We start from the raw sequence: 18,734 nt of genomic DNA on the forward strand, positions 1-18,734 counted from the left end.
GAAGTATGACCACTGTCCTCCAGGATTACATCAGGCTAGAAAGCAATCTCACCAGCTAATAGTTGTGTTGGAGAACTTCTTGAAGAGCTGGTGTCACTGTGAGAACCGTACTTATCCATCAGGTCAAGAAATTCTTTCCTGTGGCAATAGAAAGAGCGTCTTGGTCAGGATTTGCCATTAGTTTAAAAACACCCTTTGACATCTGCTACTGTTCCTACTGAGCAGCTACCGCTCCTCAGAAAAGGAAGCTCAACCTCAAATGAAAAAGGTAAGCCCTGTCAAACACTTGGAAAAGGGAAGAAAAAGATAATGTAATACAGAAAGGTAAGGATGGAATAGCAGAAGACTACGAGTGAAATGGACCACTGGTAGAAAAACTTAACTATTACTGCTCTTTACCCCAGATTTCAAAACTGTAAAAATTTGTAATTCAACTACAGATAATAAGCCAGCAGTATTACTGAGCTCCAGAACAACTTATTTCTTTTAGAAGGAATCAGATGATACACCTACAGCATACTCATCTTTTTAAAGAATGCTTTTAGTTCAACTATACTGAACAAGAATCCAAAAGAGACTGGCAAACAAAGATGTGGCATCTCAAAAAAGAGGACAGAAGAAATATTTATTAATTATTCAAGAATGAGTAAAACAGATGCAAGTTCTTAATTTCTACTTAGCTTTCTCAGAAATTTGCAGTCTATTTCATCTGAGGTAGATATGATTGTATATTAAATATTGTATGTGTTTGGGCTTTGCTTATCTTCTTCATTATGAAATCTTTTTTAAAAAGCCCCAACAGATGAAATAAAGGGCAACTCTTGGTCTCGCACACACCGTTGAAAAAAAAAAACCAAACTAAAAAATAAAAGCAGAAGTTATTTGCAGAAAGCAATCACATTGTAACAAACTGGCAAAAAAGCAACAAAGATGTACATCCTGTATTACATGCATTAAAGAGAAAACAAGAACTCTTGATTAATCTAATACTGAATGCAGCCTAATTTAAAAAATATTTATAATCTGAGCTATTCTTACCTCAGTGATAACAGATTAAAAAATATAAATAATCTAGAATGATGCAAGCCACAAACATCAGCAAATTAATATTATAGAATTAGAGAGAAAGAACATAAATTAACTGATTGCAGGGACATAATTCCCAAATAATTCCAGTGACTGCAGAGGGCTGTTGAAATCTGCTGGATGCATTATTTGTTAAAAAATTACAAAATTTATTGAACTAATGCCAGACCCAGGGAACACACATAAACAGTTGAGTGTAAATCAAATAATCTTTTAGCGCAGGAATGTACAGTCACAAGAAATTAATTCACAGGTGTCTGAGTGAGGAACTGCACGTAGTAGCAAACTCTGCACGGGGCGTTGGGCATACCACCAGAATGGTAAAAGTACTGACAGATTTGAATTATTCAAGGTGTTTAGAGGAACTAGGTCAGTATGCTTTAGATAAAAGCAGATTAAGAGTGGACCTCATATATATCTAGGCAGTCTGAAAAAAAAAAAGGAGAGATCAGAGGCTACAGAGTGATTTGAATGTCAGTCAAATAGAAAAAAAAATACAGGAGCAGAAAGAGGAAGCCTAAATTGGACAAAAAGTTAAAGGAATTTAGAGAAAATTCCTTTATGGACAGACTCCTCTGTAAGTGGAACACCCCAGGAAAGGCAAATCGCAGCAGACACTATTGCAATGATTATCAAATATAGTTACATAACAGCCGTTTCCTCCAGAGATTTAAGCCAAAAAGGGATACAGACCTGGATCCTCGCATTTCCGATGATTCTCTGCCAATATTGGTTTATATGCTTAACTTCAGACAGCAAGGTTAAAGCAGTATTTACTAAAATGTCCATATAATGGAGGTATTTTGGACTACCTGCTGCAGTGAACAGTTTAACCTACTTACCCAAACTAATTCAAAGCTCATTAAAGATTGAAAAGCTAGCTTCTGAGGGGAAACAGGATCTAAATCTGCCTTTTTTCAGAAGGCAAGATCAGCTTCAATCATAGAGTTTTGTGGTACTGTAGGTGTAACGGATCCCTTATTTTTTATTGCTCTAAAATGTGAGAAGTATTAAAAAAATTATCACAGCAAATAACTGTTAATGGTATTAGCTGGTCTCATAACATTTCAATCCTCTTCATTAAACTGAAATTGGCCTGAGCTTGCTACTTTAATTGATGCAAATGGTCTCAGAATGAACTGGTATCAAATACTGCAGAGAAAAATGTGACATGTGGTGCAATATTCTGATTAAAATTGATCTGAAAGAAAAATACATGCAAGTCCACAAACCCACCCTTAGACAGAGCGCTGGCTTTTTATTAGTTTAGAGGTTAAAACAACGTTATATTTTTCTCTTACTTTGCTTCTTCATCTCTAGCAACTAGCAGAGACATGTGATTAGATGCTGATGCTGTTCGCAAGATGTCCACAGCCCTAGAAGGAGGGAAAAACAACCAAATAAATACACCAGGGTGCTGTCGAGAAGTACACGATGAGTAATGCTAAGAGAGTAGGAAAATGGACAAATTCTTAAGGTGATCATTTTAAGTGCCAGATAAAGAGAAAAAAGCTTGCCAGCAGCATAACCCAAAGTAAGCATTGGGGAACTGAGTGAAAGACAGACTGGAGTCTGTGCCTGGTGACAGGAACAAACTGGGATTGCCTTCTCTTGCCCTTCCCTTTTGTCCCCATCTCTCCTTGGTCCATCCTATTGCATGCCTGGACCTCCTTCAGGATTATCAGCCTACACTAGTGAAAAACTACTGCTCAGGTACATTTCACTGCTCAGGATTTCCCTCAGCAATACATATTATATTTTTTCTTTGAATTTTAAATCTACTTCTCCAACACAAACCTGAATTGACCTCTGGCGATCCAGCTACAGAAACCATTCAACATATTCTACAGATTTTTCTAAACAGTTTATCCTCCGTTGTCCCATTACAACGATACTTGTGAGCTGCATCACCTGCATTCACTGGTATTGCACCAACAGGGTCATTGTAATAAAAATATTTTAACAGCTTAATATGTTTTCCACTTACATTCCATAATCTATATCACTAAGAAACTAGCTTGTTCTGTCATTAAAAAAGCATATAAACACCAATCACTCTTCCACAACAGTTTTGCTGAATTAGATTTATAGGATAAATTAATTGCCAGTTGAACTCCAAGAACCTCAGTGGAGTTGTGCTCTTTTACTCAGTGGTCGATAATATCCAAAAAATGCGCATGTAATATCCCGGGCTCTAAGAAACATCTAGCAATCGGTACAAACTTACCTTTCATTGGTTACTCCAATTAAGTTTTCTCCATTGACATCCAAAATTAGGTCGCCAGTGAGCAAACGGCCTTGAAATGAAATCAACAATAATGCATGAATCAACAGGAAAATGGTGAATTTATTACATCACGGTAATAAAACAGGGCTTTTTCTTTCAACTTTATGTGATCTAATGCAATAAACAACCTCATGACTTTTAGCAGATTAGATTCTGATCCTAATTAAGCTAAGGTATTGTGATAAGATTAATAACTATCAATTAGTATTATTAATTACAGAATAACCACTGAAAATAAGTGTTACTTAGCTATTTGTATTATTTGCACAGAGCACAAATATTTGTGGGACTGGATTTTATATTTCACAGTTGTAGAATTAACTTCCAGCTGAATTTTGCTCTTAACATACATGTAAGTTACCACGTATAGATACACTAATGTACACTACTACTACATTATATATTAATGAAGATATCTAAAAGATCTTTTAGAGCCAATTCTATTGTTAACCTTCTGCAAATCTCGAGTAGATTTGGATTATTTTAAATTATCATTCCATACAGGACCAGATGGAATCTCAAAAAACCCCATGTATGGACCTAGGACAGAAGTATATTCTGTAATCTTATTACTGCAAATTCTACCTAGTATAATTTCTTCTTTCCACATTGAACATCTTAACTGTCACTAAAAAAAAAAAAAAAAGCCACAGAGAACTCATTAAAAATACTAGTTCCATAAAGGAAACACCACTCTTATCCCTTATGAATTAAGAGGTTCAGCATCTCAAAACTTATTTAGCAGTGCTGAAAGATTGCCAGTTGCTTTCACATCAGCGATAGCTAGATTTGAACACATTTTCAAGAACTAAGAGTATTAAAATCTTTTCCCACAAAGGGTCCAAGTTTCATTTCTGTATTTTATGAATACTGACTAAACCATGCTATTTTAAATATCCTTACCCAGAAAGTAAAAGGAAGTCTTCTTTTGACAGCTTTTTATGTGCAGTGTGTTTGTAACAACAACAACAACAAAAATTACTTACTATCTACAGCAGCAACCCCTCCAGGTAGAATTCTCTTTATGAAAATGCCATAATCTTCTGCTGTTTGTGCCCGATAACCTCCAATAATTTTAACTCCTGCAGATCAAACAAAAGAAACAAGCAAGAAATTGGTTATTCCACCTACTGTGCTAAATGGATTTACAGTCAAATCCATAAAAGCCAGATAAAGTAAACTTCTACTGATGACAGTGTGAACTGGAAAAGCTCACCAGGTGCTTTTAGATTTGCTTTACTGTGAATCAACAGAATGTGCAATCTAATTACCTAATCCATTCTGACAATCAGAAAAAGAAATGCGGTGAACAGCTCGATTGATTCCATGGGGGCCCATAATAGTCCTAAGGAATAAAATAAAAGTCATTAAATCCCTAATTACAAAAATGTAAGTAGAGCTATGTTAATACAGAAGAAATTACCGCGACCACGTTTTTAACCCTAATACAAACCAAAACCAGTTTTCTCCCCTGACAACTTCATATTGATACCTCTGCGCCACCCCTTCCCCCAATGAAAAAATCAATCTCCTAATAACAAATACAAGATGGCAAGGTAACATAAAGTATATGTAGTTTACTTCCTTTTCCCTCAAAGCATTTCAGGCTGCATTACGAAACCAATTTTGTTATTATAAAAGATTATGATTAAATAGAAAAAAAATCCAACAACCTGGTCCAGCTTAGCATTTTGGCATGAAAAACAGATCATAGCGTCTTGGATCACATAACGAATATTAAAACAAACCACAGCTAACACAGTGTATACAAAAGTATTTTCTAAGATCTAACATATACTCTTGTGGTTATTTATGAACAGAATCTTTTTCCTACAATCCCTCATTTCTTCACTCGACTTTGTTTTCTGTTTTACAAAAGGCTTCTTCCCAAACTCTGTTGCCTGCTCCCCTGTGTAGCCTCCCATCCCAAGACAAAATACCAGGATGGCACTTGAAGTTGTCTACAGGCAGATGAATATTTTGCAGGCAACTGACAGTGGTAAAGAATTAAGGAAGAACACAAAGTAAAAACGCAGTCTGGAAACCTAAATTTACAGTTCCATCAGAAACATGACCAGCACAGTGCTCTGGGAATGCAAAGTGCTAAGTATTTCTGTAAATCCAGATTACCCTTTACCATTTTTATTTTCATTAAATGAATTACTATTAAAAAATCCAAGTTGTATCATAGCTCCTTTGTCCTCCCACTGTACCATTTTGGAGAAGACTCACCAGACCCCTTCTAGAAAAAAGCACAAGGACCACGTAGGTTTTTCTGGTTTGACCTACATATAGGTCTGTATTAGACAGTGAGTTGCGTTTTCTAGAACATGATGTTAAAGTGAAATGGAACAACCAGAATTCATTAGCAGAGGGGAAAAGAAGATCAAAGTGGAGGACACAGTGACCCAAATCCTCCCACGAACCAAATCCAGCACACAGCCTAAACTTCGTGCCTGAAACGGGGTATTTCTGCAAAAACCGCAGTGCATGGCATTGGAAGTGGCCGTGCCAGAGGGAAGAGAGAAATCCAGAAGGTCCAAATGTTCCTAAATTCTAGCACCAGGCAAGAGATCCAGCTTCTAAAGAACATCTTTAATTCTTTTGGTTTTGTATAAGAAAAATGGATGAGTTCTTTATTGAGAGACAAGCGCTTGCTCTGACAAGCAGCAATTTGTCCGCAATCTCAAATTCCGGCGTATTTCCAAAACTAGCCTTTGCTTTAGAAAGGCTGGCCAAAAGAACAGACCTGATGATTCATCTTTAGAAACAAACAGGAAGCCTGTGCTTCAAACATTGTATAATTTTCACTGTAGTATTTCTTGAAGTGTTTGTTTCACAGATTGAAAAGAAATGGTGTGAAGCCTAGTTAGTGTATTTGGCCGCTGACAAGATCGTATACGACCTTGCTACTACGTGACAGAGCATAAGGCAAACTTTGTGAGGCTGAAAGCGAACCAAACTGCTTTTACTCAATCACAGTCTGAAAGGAAGAATAAATCCTTGAGTCCGCTGTTTCTCTAACAAAACTTTTTTGACAAGCTGCTTCCATACTACCACAGCAGAGTATTTTGCGTTACTACCTAGTACTGTCACTTCAAACATCCCATGAATTCAGATTGTTTTGAAGCTGAAAGAAAACATACTAGTCATGTTCTTTACAGGTCTGTCCTGATTTGTATGCATCCTTGAAAACTTAAACAAGGTACACTGATCTTTAAAATAAGACAATTAACTCCAATTTTTTCAGTCTTGCCTTTTGCTACTACTGCTCTGTTTCTTGCTCTGCCGTGCTCTCAGCAGTTTTCATGGAGTAGTTTTTTATTAAAATAAAACAGCAAGAACAAATCTTAGTTCAGCCTCGCACAGAAGTTTACTTTTGTGAAGTCTGAAAAGGTCAAATCTCAGATTTTAAGTCTAAAGTTCAGAGCTCATCAGAAATCGTAGAACCTCATGATATACTACCATACAAAATGATCACAAAATATGATCAAATCTAGGCACAGAACACTTAACAGAAAATGATCTGTATTTCTAGAAGTAACAGGCAATACTTTCAAAAGAGAGATCCAAACGAACATGAAATGGATTCTGAGAAAGAGGAGCCAGAGAATAGATAAACTAACAATTCACAGTGGAGAGGGATAAGATATCTCTGAAACAGTGAAATTGCCATGAGGTTGCCACCTACAACGAGAAAGATCTGACACTCTGACCAGACACCTTTACAGGGCATTCAGATGCATTTATGCTCTAAACACTAAATCTCTCCAATACCTGCAGTTTAAAATTACTTTATCACATAAAAGTAAGACAAAGATCTTCAAATGCCCCAAATTTGTTTAGCATATCACATCTTGCTGACTTTTGATCATAGCTTTTGTCCCACATAACTCAGAGGTGGATCTTCAAGTCAAGCTACTTGTTATAATTCTAACAAAATAAACAGGGCTTTAACACTTTCACTATAAAAAGACTTTCATTTAGCACCCATCCAACATTTATTTCATGTTATCATCATTTAATATTCATGAAATGTTAGAATACTTCCCCCAAAACACTGGAAATATGCTCAATAGTATAAATAAGGAAACGGGCTTTAAGCCAATTGGCAGTAGTAACAGAAAAATAATTTAAATATTCTTTGTAGAAAAAGATGCAAATTGAATAATCAGATGTCGCTGCTCACTTCTTGAGAAGTCAAGCAAAAATACTTGTAAGCAAGCTTCTAGCACACTGTGAGGCAATAGATGAAATAAAGAAGCAAGACTCTACAAAAGGTACACTATAACTAAATATCTAATATAACTAATAACACTAAAAAATACTGAACTCAGCACTTCAGCTGAAGTCCTGGAATGCTAACAGGCTAAGTGCATATAATTTTGTGTAGATGCTCTAGTAAAGGCAATTAAAATGAAATATTTTACACTTTTTTTCTATTATTTCTTAGCAGCATACACAAGGAAATTCAACAGCTTTATTTTTTATATCTTATAGAGACTTTCCGAACATATGGCTCCGGATATTCTTCTGATCTGTATTCCTGAGAAATTATTAGTCATTTATGTGCACAAACAAAATATTTATCTAGATTTATCAATGGAAGAATAATACTCGTCCCTCACAAAACAGACACTACTTGACACTTCAACAAAAATCTAAATTCTAAACTCAGGCTGCTTATGAAAAGAAGCTGAAAACGTCTACAGCTTTTAAATAATCTTTACTGTACTTTTCTCAATTACAGACTAGAAAAATGCCATCAGAATCAAGTGGTTAAGCGTACCAGTATAAGAGAGAAAGACCATCAAAACGCTCTGGTTCATCTTCATCTCCTGGTGAGAGTAAGGACATTCTTCAGTACAGCAGCAAAGACAACGACAAAGCACCCAAAACACACTGGAGGTTTCCAGTTCAGCCAGATAAAGGTTATGTGCAGGACAATTTCTGCTGCCAACTAAAAAAAGCCCAAACAGACAGAGCTCGAGACGAGTGTCTCTGCCTACTTAATCTTCTTTGAAACCCTCTGCGTCACATGGACTAATTCACCTACCGAGGTAACGTTTACTTTTTCTCTGTTTGAAATGGCAATTTATAGCATCTTTAAAGACCGGTGAACACAAAGGAGAGAAAATTTACTTGCGTTTGCTACAACTGTGATTATGCAATCTATATCTAGCAGCCAAATGCAAATGAAATAATTAAAATAAACTTATTTTCTCACATTGTTCCAGTAATTTATCTACGTGCACTCTCCAAACAAGGTCAAAAGCAATAACTCACGACCTTTCTAAAGCAATCTTCCCAGCATATTGGATTACATACATCCACACAGAAAAGGGAAAGCCAACAATGCAGACAGACTGCAAGCATTAAGGAAGCAAATGCCATTATTCTATTACTCTGCATTTGCAATCATGGTTTTGACTCGTGTCATGGTTTATCTTGGTTTTTAGTCTTTCAATATACAGCAGCCAAAAGTGAAGACGGAATTTGGGTTATGTGTTTTCTCTACAAATGGAAGCTGACACATCTGTTTTTCTTGTGAAAGCAAATAAAAAATGGTGAATTTATATCATTACACTGAGAATAATCTAGTTGGAAAAGTAAAAAATATAGCACTGTTCCCAGAGATAAGACTCTCTTCTGATACGAGGCTCGGTCGTACAGAGATACGCATATTTTCAAAGTTCAGAGCTTCTGACATCAGTTGGTTAACTACTATTTTCTTCCAGGCTTGCGTCAGAAGATGCACTATTATTACTCCCCCTCTTTCTCTATAATCTTAAAAGATTACAGTTTAAAACAAAAACTAAATATTCTGTGTTCACTGAGGGCTTTGTTTAAGTAGAAAGGTGAATCCTCTCTAGCAGCCAGTGACCCTGTGATGAGACAGCATCTGTCAGCGTCTAGAGCTGCACAGCGGGAGCTTGGCTATGCAAGGAATGCTTATGCTTATATGCTTATGCACCTTATTTTTTTTTTTTTTAAAGTAGCAGTGACTGTGGTTTCATCAGCACATCATTGTTCTGGGGAAAGGATCTTTTTGCTTACAGGCTACACGCTGTGTAGTGTTCACATCTACTGAGGTCAGTCCCTAGAGCCTGCAACCTGCACACGCAGGAGGGGCAGAAGGGTAAAGCCACCCACCGCCCACTAAGGAGGAGATCAGTGATGGAAGTGGGAACACAAAACGGCTTTCCCAAATCCCAAAATGTGAAGAGCTCCACTGGCATCATTTGGATTGCTCACATTCATGAAAATTTGTCCCTTTGCAGTGTCTTCTCAATCAGTTTCACTCTGCTGGTGTTACTGGCATTACAGTCTGATGAAAAAAAAAGCCACTGATATTTTAAGCATCGTATCAATTAGATTTGCTCCAGGCACGGTTACAGCAGATAAAATACCAATAGTTTTTCTCCCACAAAATTGTCACTGTTCTTAACACCAGTGGAATTCAATTTGTGGTACCGGTATCAGAAACATTTGTCAAAACAAGTCACTCAGACCAGTATGGCTTTTACCCAGTGTCGCACTTTCTGCAACAGAAACACACACACACCACACACCCTCAATAAAAAGTAGGACTCAAGGCTATGCATTTCCATTATTAAAAAGCAAAAGATTACTTTTATTAAACCAGGCATGACAAACTTCCCAACAATTTAAGTAGATACAAAGCAGTATTAAGTTTCTTATTGCTCCCACCTCTTTTTATTGGAGTTATTATCAGTAATACACCACTTGTTCAAACAATTGCTCCTCCATCCGCTCTTCAAAGTAAACCATGCACTGGTCAGCTTCCTGAACTCATCCCCAAGGCTTGCATCCCTCTTTACCTCAAAATTCGGCTGCTGTGCTGCTTTTAATGTTTCTAAAGGACTCATACAGAAAAATGGTATTATTGCTTCTCTTGCAAGTTCTCTGCCTTTCAGGAACATACTCAGGGGAACACAAATTACTTTTTACTTCTGGAAAGATTTAGAAATATTTTAACAACTTAAAACCCCATAAAGCCTAATATCAGTAAGTAAGATTAAATTTTCAAGAAACATAATTTGTTATTTTATGCAGCAATCAAACTAAGATTCTTTTTCAAACAGTTAGTAAGCTATTTTATTCTGGCAACGTTATTAATCATGACTCACCCCTTCCAAAGGAAGTTTTGTAATGCTTCAGCGACTGAGATTGATTACAGAATAATTTAGCAGAATCTTCAGAAGCAAGATTCACAAGATCTTTTTGTTATAAATAACACAAAAGTATTTTAGAAAAATCCTATACAAGTCAATTATACAAGTGTGGCTTTTCAGGTTCCCTACCTCTAAGAAGTAAAAATTCATTATGACACTAAGGACCAAAGCCAACAGAACACTGTATCACACAGCATGAACAAACACTTACTTCTGATCTATCCAAACCCATTAGTTATTCAAAATACATTTTGCTGATTAGGTCATAAAGATTAAAAGAAAACATATGTGATTATACGGCTATTGTTAAACATGAAAAAAAAGCTTGAGCAACATTGTAATTGTGGATAAGCATGAATGGCTTGAGGCTAACCCCTTGTGCTCAGAAGAAAAGTATTATTTGAAGCTTAGGTAAACCTCAATTAACATCTAATAAAGTACATTCTTGAAGCATTGTGCATTGATGCGATCCACCACAAAAAAAAAAAACAGTAGAGAAAATTATAGTCTTCCATCATCATGTAGTTGACATACACTTACATGTGCTTTTCTCGTCCATCTCTTATGTGAAAAATTGTCCTTGGAATACAGTGATCTAGTAACTATATTATATACCTTCCATGTGAATCTAGCAAATCATAGCTGTTTTAAAGATCTCCCTGCTCCTTGCAGGGATGCAGGGAAGTTGGACTAAATGACATTTAAAGGACCCTTCCAACCCAAACCATTCTATGATTCCATGGATCTCTGTATTACATACCCCGTATTTCCATCAGACAAGCAGCGTTTGCTTCTTCAGATCCCAATAAAAAGCAAGTTCACTTTCTCAGATGTTTTGTGGGTGGTTTTCTCTTTTTCAAAATCAAGTTATTTATGAAGTGCCATAATTCAAACTCTGTGCTAAATTGTTTGATGATACTTTTGGATACTATTTGCCGGATTCTATGCACAAGCACAGCAAACACGATAGTCCAGCAAGAGCCGTCCGTGCTTGTTTTTAATTATGGTTTTGATGACAGCGGTGCCATGGTTACTTAGCAATTTGGGAAGGGTCTGGAGTCACGATTTTCAATCATGACTGAATCCAAGTTTGCCATTTAGAATCTGATCCTACTCTTAACTTTTAATTGGATAACATTGCGGTTTATAGAAGGAATATAATTATCATTATATAGCCCATAGTACTGGTGAAAAATAAGATGGCACTACATATAAAACACCGAAGGTATGCAGACATAGCAATCTTGGAAAAGTAACACATGGTAATGCACAAACTTTGCATGGTGTCTTATGTTACTGTAGTCACCCTGAATGTACAAGGATGTAATTTGCTATACACCTTACAAGCATGTTTTCATAGTTGCAGAAGCATTAAGGAATTCCTATGTGGGGATTTATCTCTACAGAGCCAGTCCAAACCAAGTGCTGATTAGCTTAATGAAAAGCTCAAGAGCTACTTCTTCCCTTTATGTGTAAATTTGCTACTGTTGGTATTAGATTTTCTAAGATGTTGTTTCAGACTCTTTCAATATCAAAGTTGTTTTTCTTTAAGACTTCATCAAAACAAGATCTTACTAATGAAACTGCAAGAATTTTCATATTACAATCTAGTAATTGTTGTACTCCTGTGCGTGGGGAAAAAAGTACTTACTTTTTATCTGTATTTGTTAGCGGGTCTGTACTGGACATCTTCTTACGTGCACTATTTTAATAAAAGTTCAAAATGAAGAATTCTGACACACGAAGCACTGGCTCCTAACCAGGATAACAACTGCTGTAAAAAAAGAGAAAACCACTTTTTGATATATACATGGCTGCGTTTATTTCCAGAACTGACAACAATCCTTAGTTACTACTGAGTAGCTGAAATGAAGTGGGAAAAGAGAACTTTCATGATAAAACAGAAACACTTCATTCATTGCTGAAAAGGAAAACAGTAAGCAATTAACAACTCAGATGTCACTGTATATTGAACCAAAACATCTGACATCTTTATTTCCTATTAATTTATAAGATAGGACTTAGGGTAAACCTGAACGCCCTGTGATTAAAATCTTAAAAAAAAATGAAGTAACTGAGATTACAATTCCAGGAGAAAATAATGTAACTGCTAAAGACAAAAAACAATCTCTTTTTTTTTTTCCCGTAAAGGTTACTTGGGAAGAGAATGTTGTTTTGAACATAGTAAGGTGTTTTGTTTTCTCACATTTTTTAACTTAACTGCCTAGTATTTAGTGCCTGTGGAATTCTCGCGCAAAGCAGGTAAGATATAGGTCCAAGTGCACACAAAATGGGGTTATGTAACACTAAAGTAGCAAAAAAATTGAGTAATTCACATTGTATTTTTATTAGCATGTATGACGGGTTGACAAGAAATACAATCCTAAATGTACGTTTGAAAAATTACTGCAAAAGCACTAATGCAAAAATAACTGTTTATATCAGCAACAAATCTTCCTGACCTCACAAGCTGTGTGGCTAAACCCTCAGATGGCCGTGAAGCAGACACAGGACAAGGAGCTGTCCCCTCAGACACGGGACAAGGAGCTCTCCGAACAACATGTAGGCTAAAGACGGCCACAGGTGCTGGCGGTACCAGTGACACACTACGAACCCGGGCTAAAATAAAGCAGGGTCCCTGGGTGCACTAAAACACACTGACCAATTCCCGTAGGGCTGTATTTGTGCATGAAAAAAAAAAGTCAGAGTTAGAATACTGCAAATTTTCCTGTAGTAAATATTTTCAGATCTCTCGCTGAAGGATCAACAGTAATGCCATCTAAATGCAGAGGAAACACCACAATATTGTTTTGCTTGGGCTTTTATCATTCTCAAATGGAAGATGAAGGAGTATCAGGGCCTAGAGGTCACTGTGCGATTCACGTTACCGGAGCCCACAGAAACGCAGAGCAGTGCTCGAAAGCAACACACTCATCGCTGCTGGCCGGTCCCTGCGCTGTAACTGCGTTTGTCAATTTGCCTGACCTTGCCTGACCTGCAGTACTGCTGTTTGCAAACGGTGCTCAGCCACTTCACAGCACGTCAATATTTGTGCCTAAACAAAACCAAATCGCTACACGGAGAGAGGAAACTAAACGCGAACCAAAGCACCACTGGAAAAAAAAAATATAAATACATAATCAGTTTCAGTGTCCACAGAAGGGGAGAGCTGCAGGAAGACACGGGGATGCCGCCTCCTCTCTGTTACAGCACCCCCGCAGCAGCGCACGGCGCCGGGCTCACACCGCACCGCCTGCTCGGTGCCCGCGGAAGCACCGCGCCAAAAGCCGGGGAGCGCGGGGACAACGGCGCCCTCCCCAGCGCTCGGTCCCTGGGTCCCAGCCCCCCGGGGCCCTGCGTCCGCCCCCCCTCTACCGCCCATCAGCGCACTCCTCCCCGCATTAACCCCGCCGAGGCACTTAGCCAGGACCATCGCCCCCCTCCCGCCGCGTTAACCCACTCCTGGCAGGCTTTTCGGCGGCGCCAGCCCGCCCCGGCACCGCTCGGACAAAGCCCGCTGACCTGCACGGCTGCGACAGTTACCTCGGCACGCACACTACGGCCCGAGCGGTCCCGCTGGGGAGGGAGGGAGAGACAACCGGCGGGGTCTTGCGGGAACGCCCCGCGCCGCTCTAAGGGGTGCGCGACCCCTCAGCGGCGGCGCTCCCTCCCCTCAGCGGCCCGCCCCGCTCCCCCGCAAACCCCACCGCCTCCTCGGGAAGGCGGAGCAGGGAGCCTGTTCCTCCCGCCGACAAACGGGTCGGCGGGACGGGGCGGGGCGGCCCCGCAGCTCAGGGCGGTGCGGGGCGCGGCGCAGCGAAGTGAAGGCGGGCTCGCCCCGCCGCCGCGTCTCGCGAGAAGACCGGCGCTGCGCGCCCCGCCCGGCGCCGGCAGCGCCATGGGGCTGTGCGGGCGGGGCTGCGGCGGCTTGCGGCTCTCCGGGGCGCCCCTCTGGGCCCTGGCGCTGGGCCGGGCCCTTCCCCAGCCGTGCCGTATCGGCGGGTGGGCGCGGGCGGAGGGGAAGGCACGGTACGGGCTCTGGGCGGCGGCAGCTGGCGGAAGGGCGCCGGCCCCACCGGGGGCCCGCGGGCTGCGGAGCTCCAACCCCTTCACCCGCAGGCAGGAGGAGGAATGGCGGCGCCGGAACCGGTCGGCGCTGGCTTACATCGCCGCGGCCGCCGTGGGCATGGTGGGGATGTCCTACGCGGCCGTGCCGCTCTACCGCCTCTACTGCCAGGTACCGGGGGAGGCCCGTGGGCCGGACGGGGCAGGGGAGGGCGCGGGTCGCTCACGGCCGTTCCCTTCCGCCAGGCGACGGGGCTGGGCGGAACCACGGGCGCGGGGCACAGCGCGGAGCTGATCGAGAGGATGGAGCCGGTGAGAGAGCGGGTCATCAGGGTCACCTTCAACGCGGACGTGCACTCCAGCATCCAGTGGAACTTCAGACCCCAGCAGAGCGAAATCTACGTGAGTGGGGGCGGTTACACCGCACACAGGACCGCCTCGCCCGGCGGTGACAGCGGCGGGTTTTACCTTACAGGTTTTGTCGCCTTGCATCCCCGCTGTGCAGATCCATTGGTTTGCGTATCCGGGCCCTGGTCTGGAAAAACACAACCGGGGGAACGTTAGTCCGGGGTGCTGCCGCCCTTCTGCCAGCTCAGAACTTTATTTGGGAGGGCAGGACTGATGCCTCCTTCTGCCAGAGGGCAGAACTGGTGGCTCCTGTGGTGCAGTGAAAGTGTAGTTGCCCGGCTGCCATACCATTAAACTACCAAAAAGGATTACAATCAAAAGTGTATTTATATAAACACTTTACACCGTAATGTGTGTGTGTATATCTATTTATAGTGTAGCTTTGTGTCTAAACCTGTGGGGTTTTGCCAGACTTTTCCCTAGTACTTTCCCTTCTTGCCCCTATCCTTGTAACACTTTTTATATATTAAAAAAGAGAACATTGTAATCTAACTTTACTGTTTAAAATTAGTTCTTAATAAAAACTCTCCAAAGGAGTCATGCTGCTTAATCAGTTTGAGTCCACTACTGAAAGAGTGATGACCTCAAAAATTACATTTACACTATGTTTAAATCTGCATATTAAAAAAAAACCTCTGTGCTGCTAAACTGCTGAGAATAACAGGGAAAAATGGTTAGGATTAAAAATGCACACATACAAAATTAAAAGCATAGATAATGTTAAAGGGGGGTGAATTGTATTAAAGCAAAATATTTGTGAAGTACTGAAGTAATCAATTTGAAATAGCAGAAGAGAAAATGAACTAATTCTAGTGGAAGTCTAAATAACTTTGAGGGGTGGAGGGCTTCAGTGGATTAAAAAAAAAAAATTAAAAATCACTATGCAATTACTTTATACAGGTGGTACCAGGAGAGACTGCTCTGGCATTTTATAAAGCGAAAAATCCTACTGACAAACCAATAATTGGAATCTCTACCTACAACGTCATACCCTTTGAAGCAGGACAGTATTTCAATAAAATACAAGTAAGTGTGAACAAAGCAAAGGTTACACTTTCCTTTACAGGAATGACAATGGAGAAGAAGTTAACTTATGGATAACCAGTCTCCGTATAACAATATTTTAAGAAAATACCTGGATTTTTTCAAATGACAGTGCATCAGTTCATTCTTAGCCTTACTGTCTCCGTAACAAGCTGCAGTACGTGTCCAGTTAGAGTGGTTCCCAAATAGATGATATTTAGTACCACTGACTTTGAGGGCAGGCGGTGACGGTGTGAGCTAGCCTGGCCAATTTGCACATTTGGACACTTCACTAAAAGCTATTTTTTTTTTCCCCTGTAACAGAAGAGGAACAGAATTGCTGTGGTGTTGCACATATGGTTGATCCTTCCCAGGATTTTAGGGATGTACAAGGAATAAGAGTTGATTTTAAAAGATGAAACTTTCGTGTTGGCAGAGATAAAGTTTACTATAGCTACTGTTGTCTAACTGAGTTTTTTCCTCCCCCATGCAGTGTTTTTGTTTTGAAGAACAGCGGCTAAATCCTCAAGAGGAAGTGGACATGCCTGTCTTTTTCTACATTGATCCAGAATTTGCAGAGGACCCTAAAATGGCTAAAGTTAATTTGATCACCCTCTCCTACACCTTTTTTGAAGCAAAGGAAGGACAGCAGTTACCACTTCCTGGATATCAGTAATGGGCAATCTCTACACAATTTGACTTCTGCTACCTGACTACCAGTTTTGCAACAGGAGGAAAAACTGCAGGAGTACTGTGCAATATAAAATTACATTATTAAACCACCATGTGCGCATGCTGTTGTTAAGAAAGGATGTATTTCTATTTTTTTAAAAAAAAAACTAATGTAGTTGGAATTATTATTTCTTAGGGATAGGATTTCTTAATCAGACAATAGAAGGGAACACACTGTTCCTGGAAGAGAGAGGGTTTTCTCAAGCCATCTTTGTATAAGGTGATAAATGTTATCTGAATACTGTGAGGCAAATTTTAAAATCAAATTATAAATTGATAAGTACAGAGGAACAGGTCAATTTATTAGGCATCTAAAATTGCATAGCTGATTCTGAAGAATAACTTCCATGTACGTGACTTTATAAAAAACAGGTAATCAGTTAATGAAATCTCAAAACTAAACACAGACTGTATTGCTATGTAAGCCTCCCATGGTGCAGGAGGATATGATGATTCAGAAGATGATGCACCCTCTCAAATTATTACTGAATCAGTAGTTCGTTTGGTAAGAGCAGGTTGCTCTAAAACTGTTATCATTTGAATGAGGAACAGTAATTTAAATGTAAGGATGTCAGATCTGTGGTATGACTTCTGTTTAGAAATATCTTCAAAACTCAGTGTTATTTTAAATACCTGTACTGCTAATGACTGCTCTTTCACCCCGCACAGGGCTGTACACTGGGCACCTCTACAGAGAGACAAGCTTGGCTTGTGTATGAAACGCTTTGAAGGGAAAGGCAGTACACAGACAACTGCTCTAAACTGCAGGCTAAATAAATAGCATTGGAGTCTCCTTAAAAACCAAAAGGAAATCAGCCCCTTTCAGAGGTTAAGTGTGACAAAGCCTGCCCAGCAGTGTGTAAGCTGTTCAGAGGCACTCCTAGGTACTCTGTTTACCACTAGAACACATAAACCTGTATTTATGTAACTTTTGGTCATTGTCTGCGGGGTAGGGATAATAACACTTTATCATAGCTTTGCAAATGAGGAGTGAGTTGCAGAGCAAGTTTAAGTGACCTCATTTTCAGACAGGAGTTAATCAGCCCAGTATCTCATCTCCTAGGCCAGTTCTTTCTACCCCTTTCAGCAGATGAGATCTAACACAGAGTAATGTTGGTTTGTTTGGACTCTAAAAAGGTAATGGGTATATCAGAAACAACCTCCAGTCTTAATTATCTTTGCATACAATAATTTTAAAAGTACTTTTTTGAAAATAAATGGATGCTACTTTGAAAATACATTACTGTACCTATTATATGTGGTATTTAAATAGATTCTGGGTGACGTTGATGTCAGGTCTTCACTCTGTATTTATTAAAGTTTTAAAACTTTTCATTCTTTGATCTCTCTAGTGCATTTTATTCAGCAGAACATGCGGAGCCTACACAAGTGAAATACATCTATATGAAGACAGCAGCAAGCTTTATAAGCTGTAATTCCAGTTATACTTCAGAAAAAATAAAATATCATAACAAATCTTTGAATCTGGCCCAGAAAACCAAAAATTCTTACCTGGGTTGTCTTTAGTCCATTGTCTTTCTGAAAGTTGAACTGATCATGGGAGTTTTCCACACATTGTTTTATTCTGGCTACGTGCTTCAGAAGAAAAAGAATATCTGCTGGGCAAGTGTCAGTTTCATAAACGTTTGTTTTCCCAAGTTTGAAAGCCCAAGTTCGCACAGATACTGAGCGCGTTCCAACTATAAAACAAGCTCTCTAACTGCAGTAATTAACCAGTTCCCTTCAGACCTTTCATCTCTCTGGCACCCTTTTGCTTCTTTAAATACAGCAAAGTTCAGTTGGCAATCCTCCACTACGGTTTACCACACTGAAACAGCCTGTTTTAATTGATCAGACTTCAGTGTGCTAGGGTTCTAACAATACAAGTGAGCTGTGGCGGTAAATCCATCCACATCAAATCCTATTTTCAGCTGTTT

General features: G+C 39.7%; 2 protein-coding genes across 7 annotated transcripts in view; one reads left to right on the forward strand and one right to left on the reverse strand.

Annotated features, from left to right (window-relative positions):
- STXBP4 (syntaxin binding protein 4) overlaps nt 1-14,219 on the reverse strand; it is a 75,258-nt gene extending 61,039 nt beyond the window's left edge. For 2 of the 6 annotated variants that reach the window (XM_086762103.1, XM_086762108.1), the window contains exons 1-6: nt 8,163-8,230; nt 4,645-4,718; nt 4,360-4,455; nt 3,314-3,383; nt 2,388-2,462; nt 53-138 (exon numbers count right to left, since the gene is read on the reverse strand). In XM_086762103.1, the coding sequence (XP_086618229.1) occupies nt 53-138; nt 2,388-2,462; nt 3,314-3,383; nt 4,360-4,455; nt 4,645-4,718; nt 8,163-8,230 (469 nt within the window). Of the gene's footprint in view, nt 1-52; nt 139-2,387; nt 2,463-3,313; nt 3,384-4,359; nt 4,456-4,644; nt 4,719-8,162; nt 8,231-12,220; nt 12,346-14,112 lie in introns of those variants that run through there. The other 4 variants (XM_086762104.1, XM_086762105.1, XM_086762106.1 and 1 more) reach the window with 4 other exon arrangements.
- A 237-nt stretch (nt 14,220-14,456) lies between these two features.
- Nucleotides 14,457-18,132, forward strand: COX11 (cytochrome c oxidase copper chaperone COX11). Its single transcript, XM_086762110.1, has 4 exons — nt 14,457-14,806; nt 14,881-15,036; nt 15,943-16,068; nt 16,559-18,132. Exons 1-4 carry the CDS (start codon nt 14,468-14,470, stop codon nt 16,739-16,741), a joined length of 804 nt encoding a protein of 267 aa, XP_086618236.1. The 5' UTR covers nt 14,457-14,467; the 3' UTR covers nt 16,742-18,132.
- Nucleotides 18,133-18,734: the final 602 nt, after the last annotated feature.

This window comes from Chlamydotis macqueenii, chromosome 18, assembly GCF_036417535.1.
Source record: "Chlamydotis macqueenii isolate bChlMac1 chromosome 18, bChlMac1.mat, whole genome shotgun sequence".
Taxonomy (NCBI): Eukaryota; Metazoa; Chordata; class Aves; order Otidiformes; family Otididae; genus Chlamydotis; species Chlamydotis macqueenii.

Excerpts from the sequence above, each read along its gene's own strand:
- COX11 (XM_086762110.1), top strand. The coding sequence starts at position 14,468 with ATGGGGCTGTGCGGGCGGGGCTGCGGCGGCTTGCGGCTCTCCGGGGCG. Across the intron at positions 15,037-15,942 it reads CCCAGCAGAGCGAAATCTAC|GTGGTACCAGGAGAGACTGC; the intron begins GTGAGTGGGGGC and ends TACTTTATACAG. Across the intron at positions 16,069-16,558 it reads AGTATTTCAATAAAATACAA|TGTTTTTGTTTTGAAGAACA; the intron begins GTAAGTGTGAAC and ends TCCCCCATGCAG.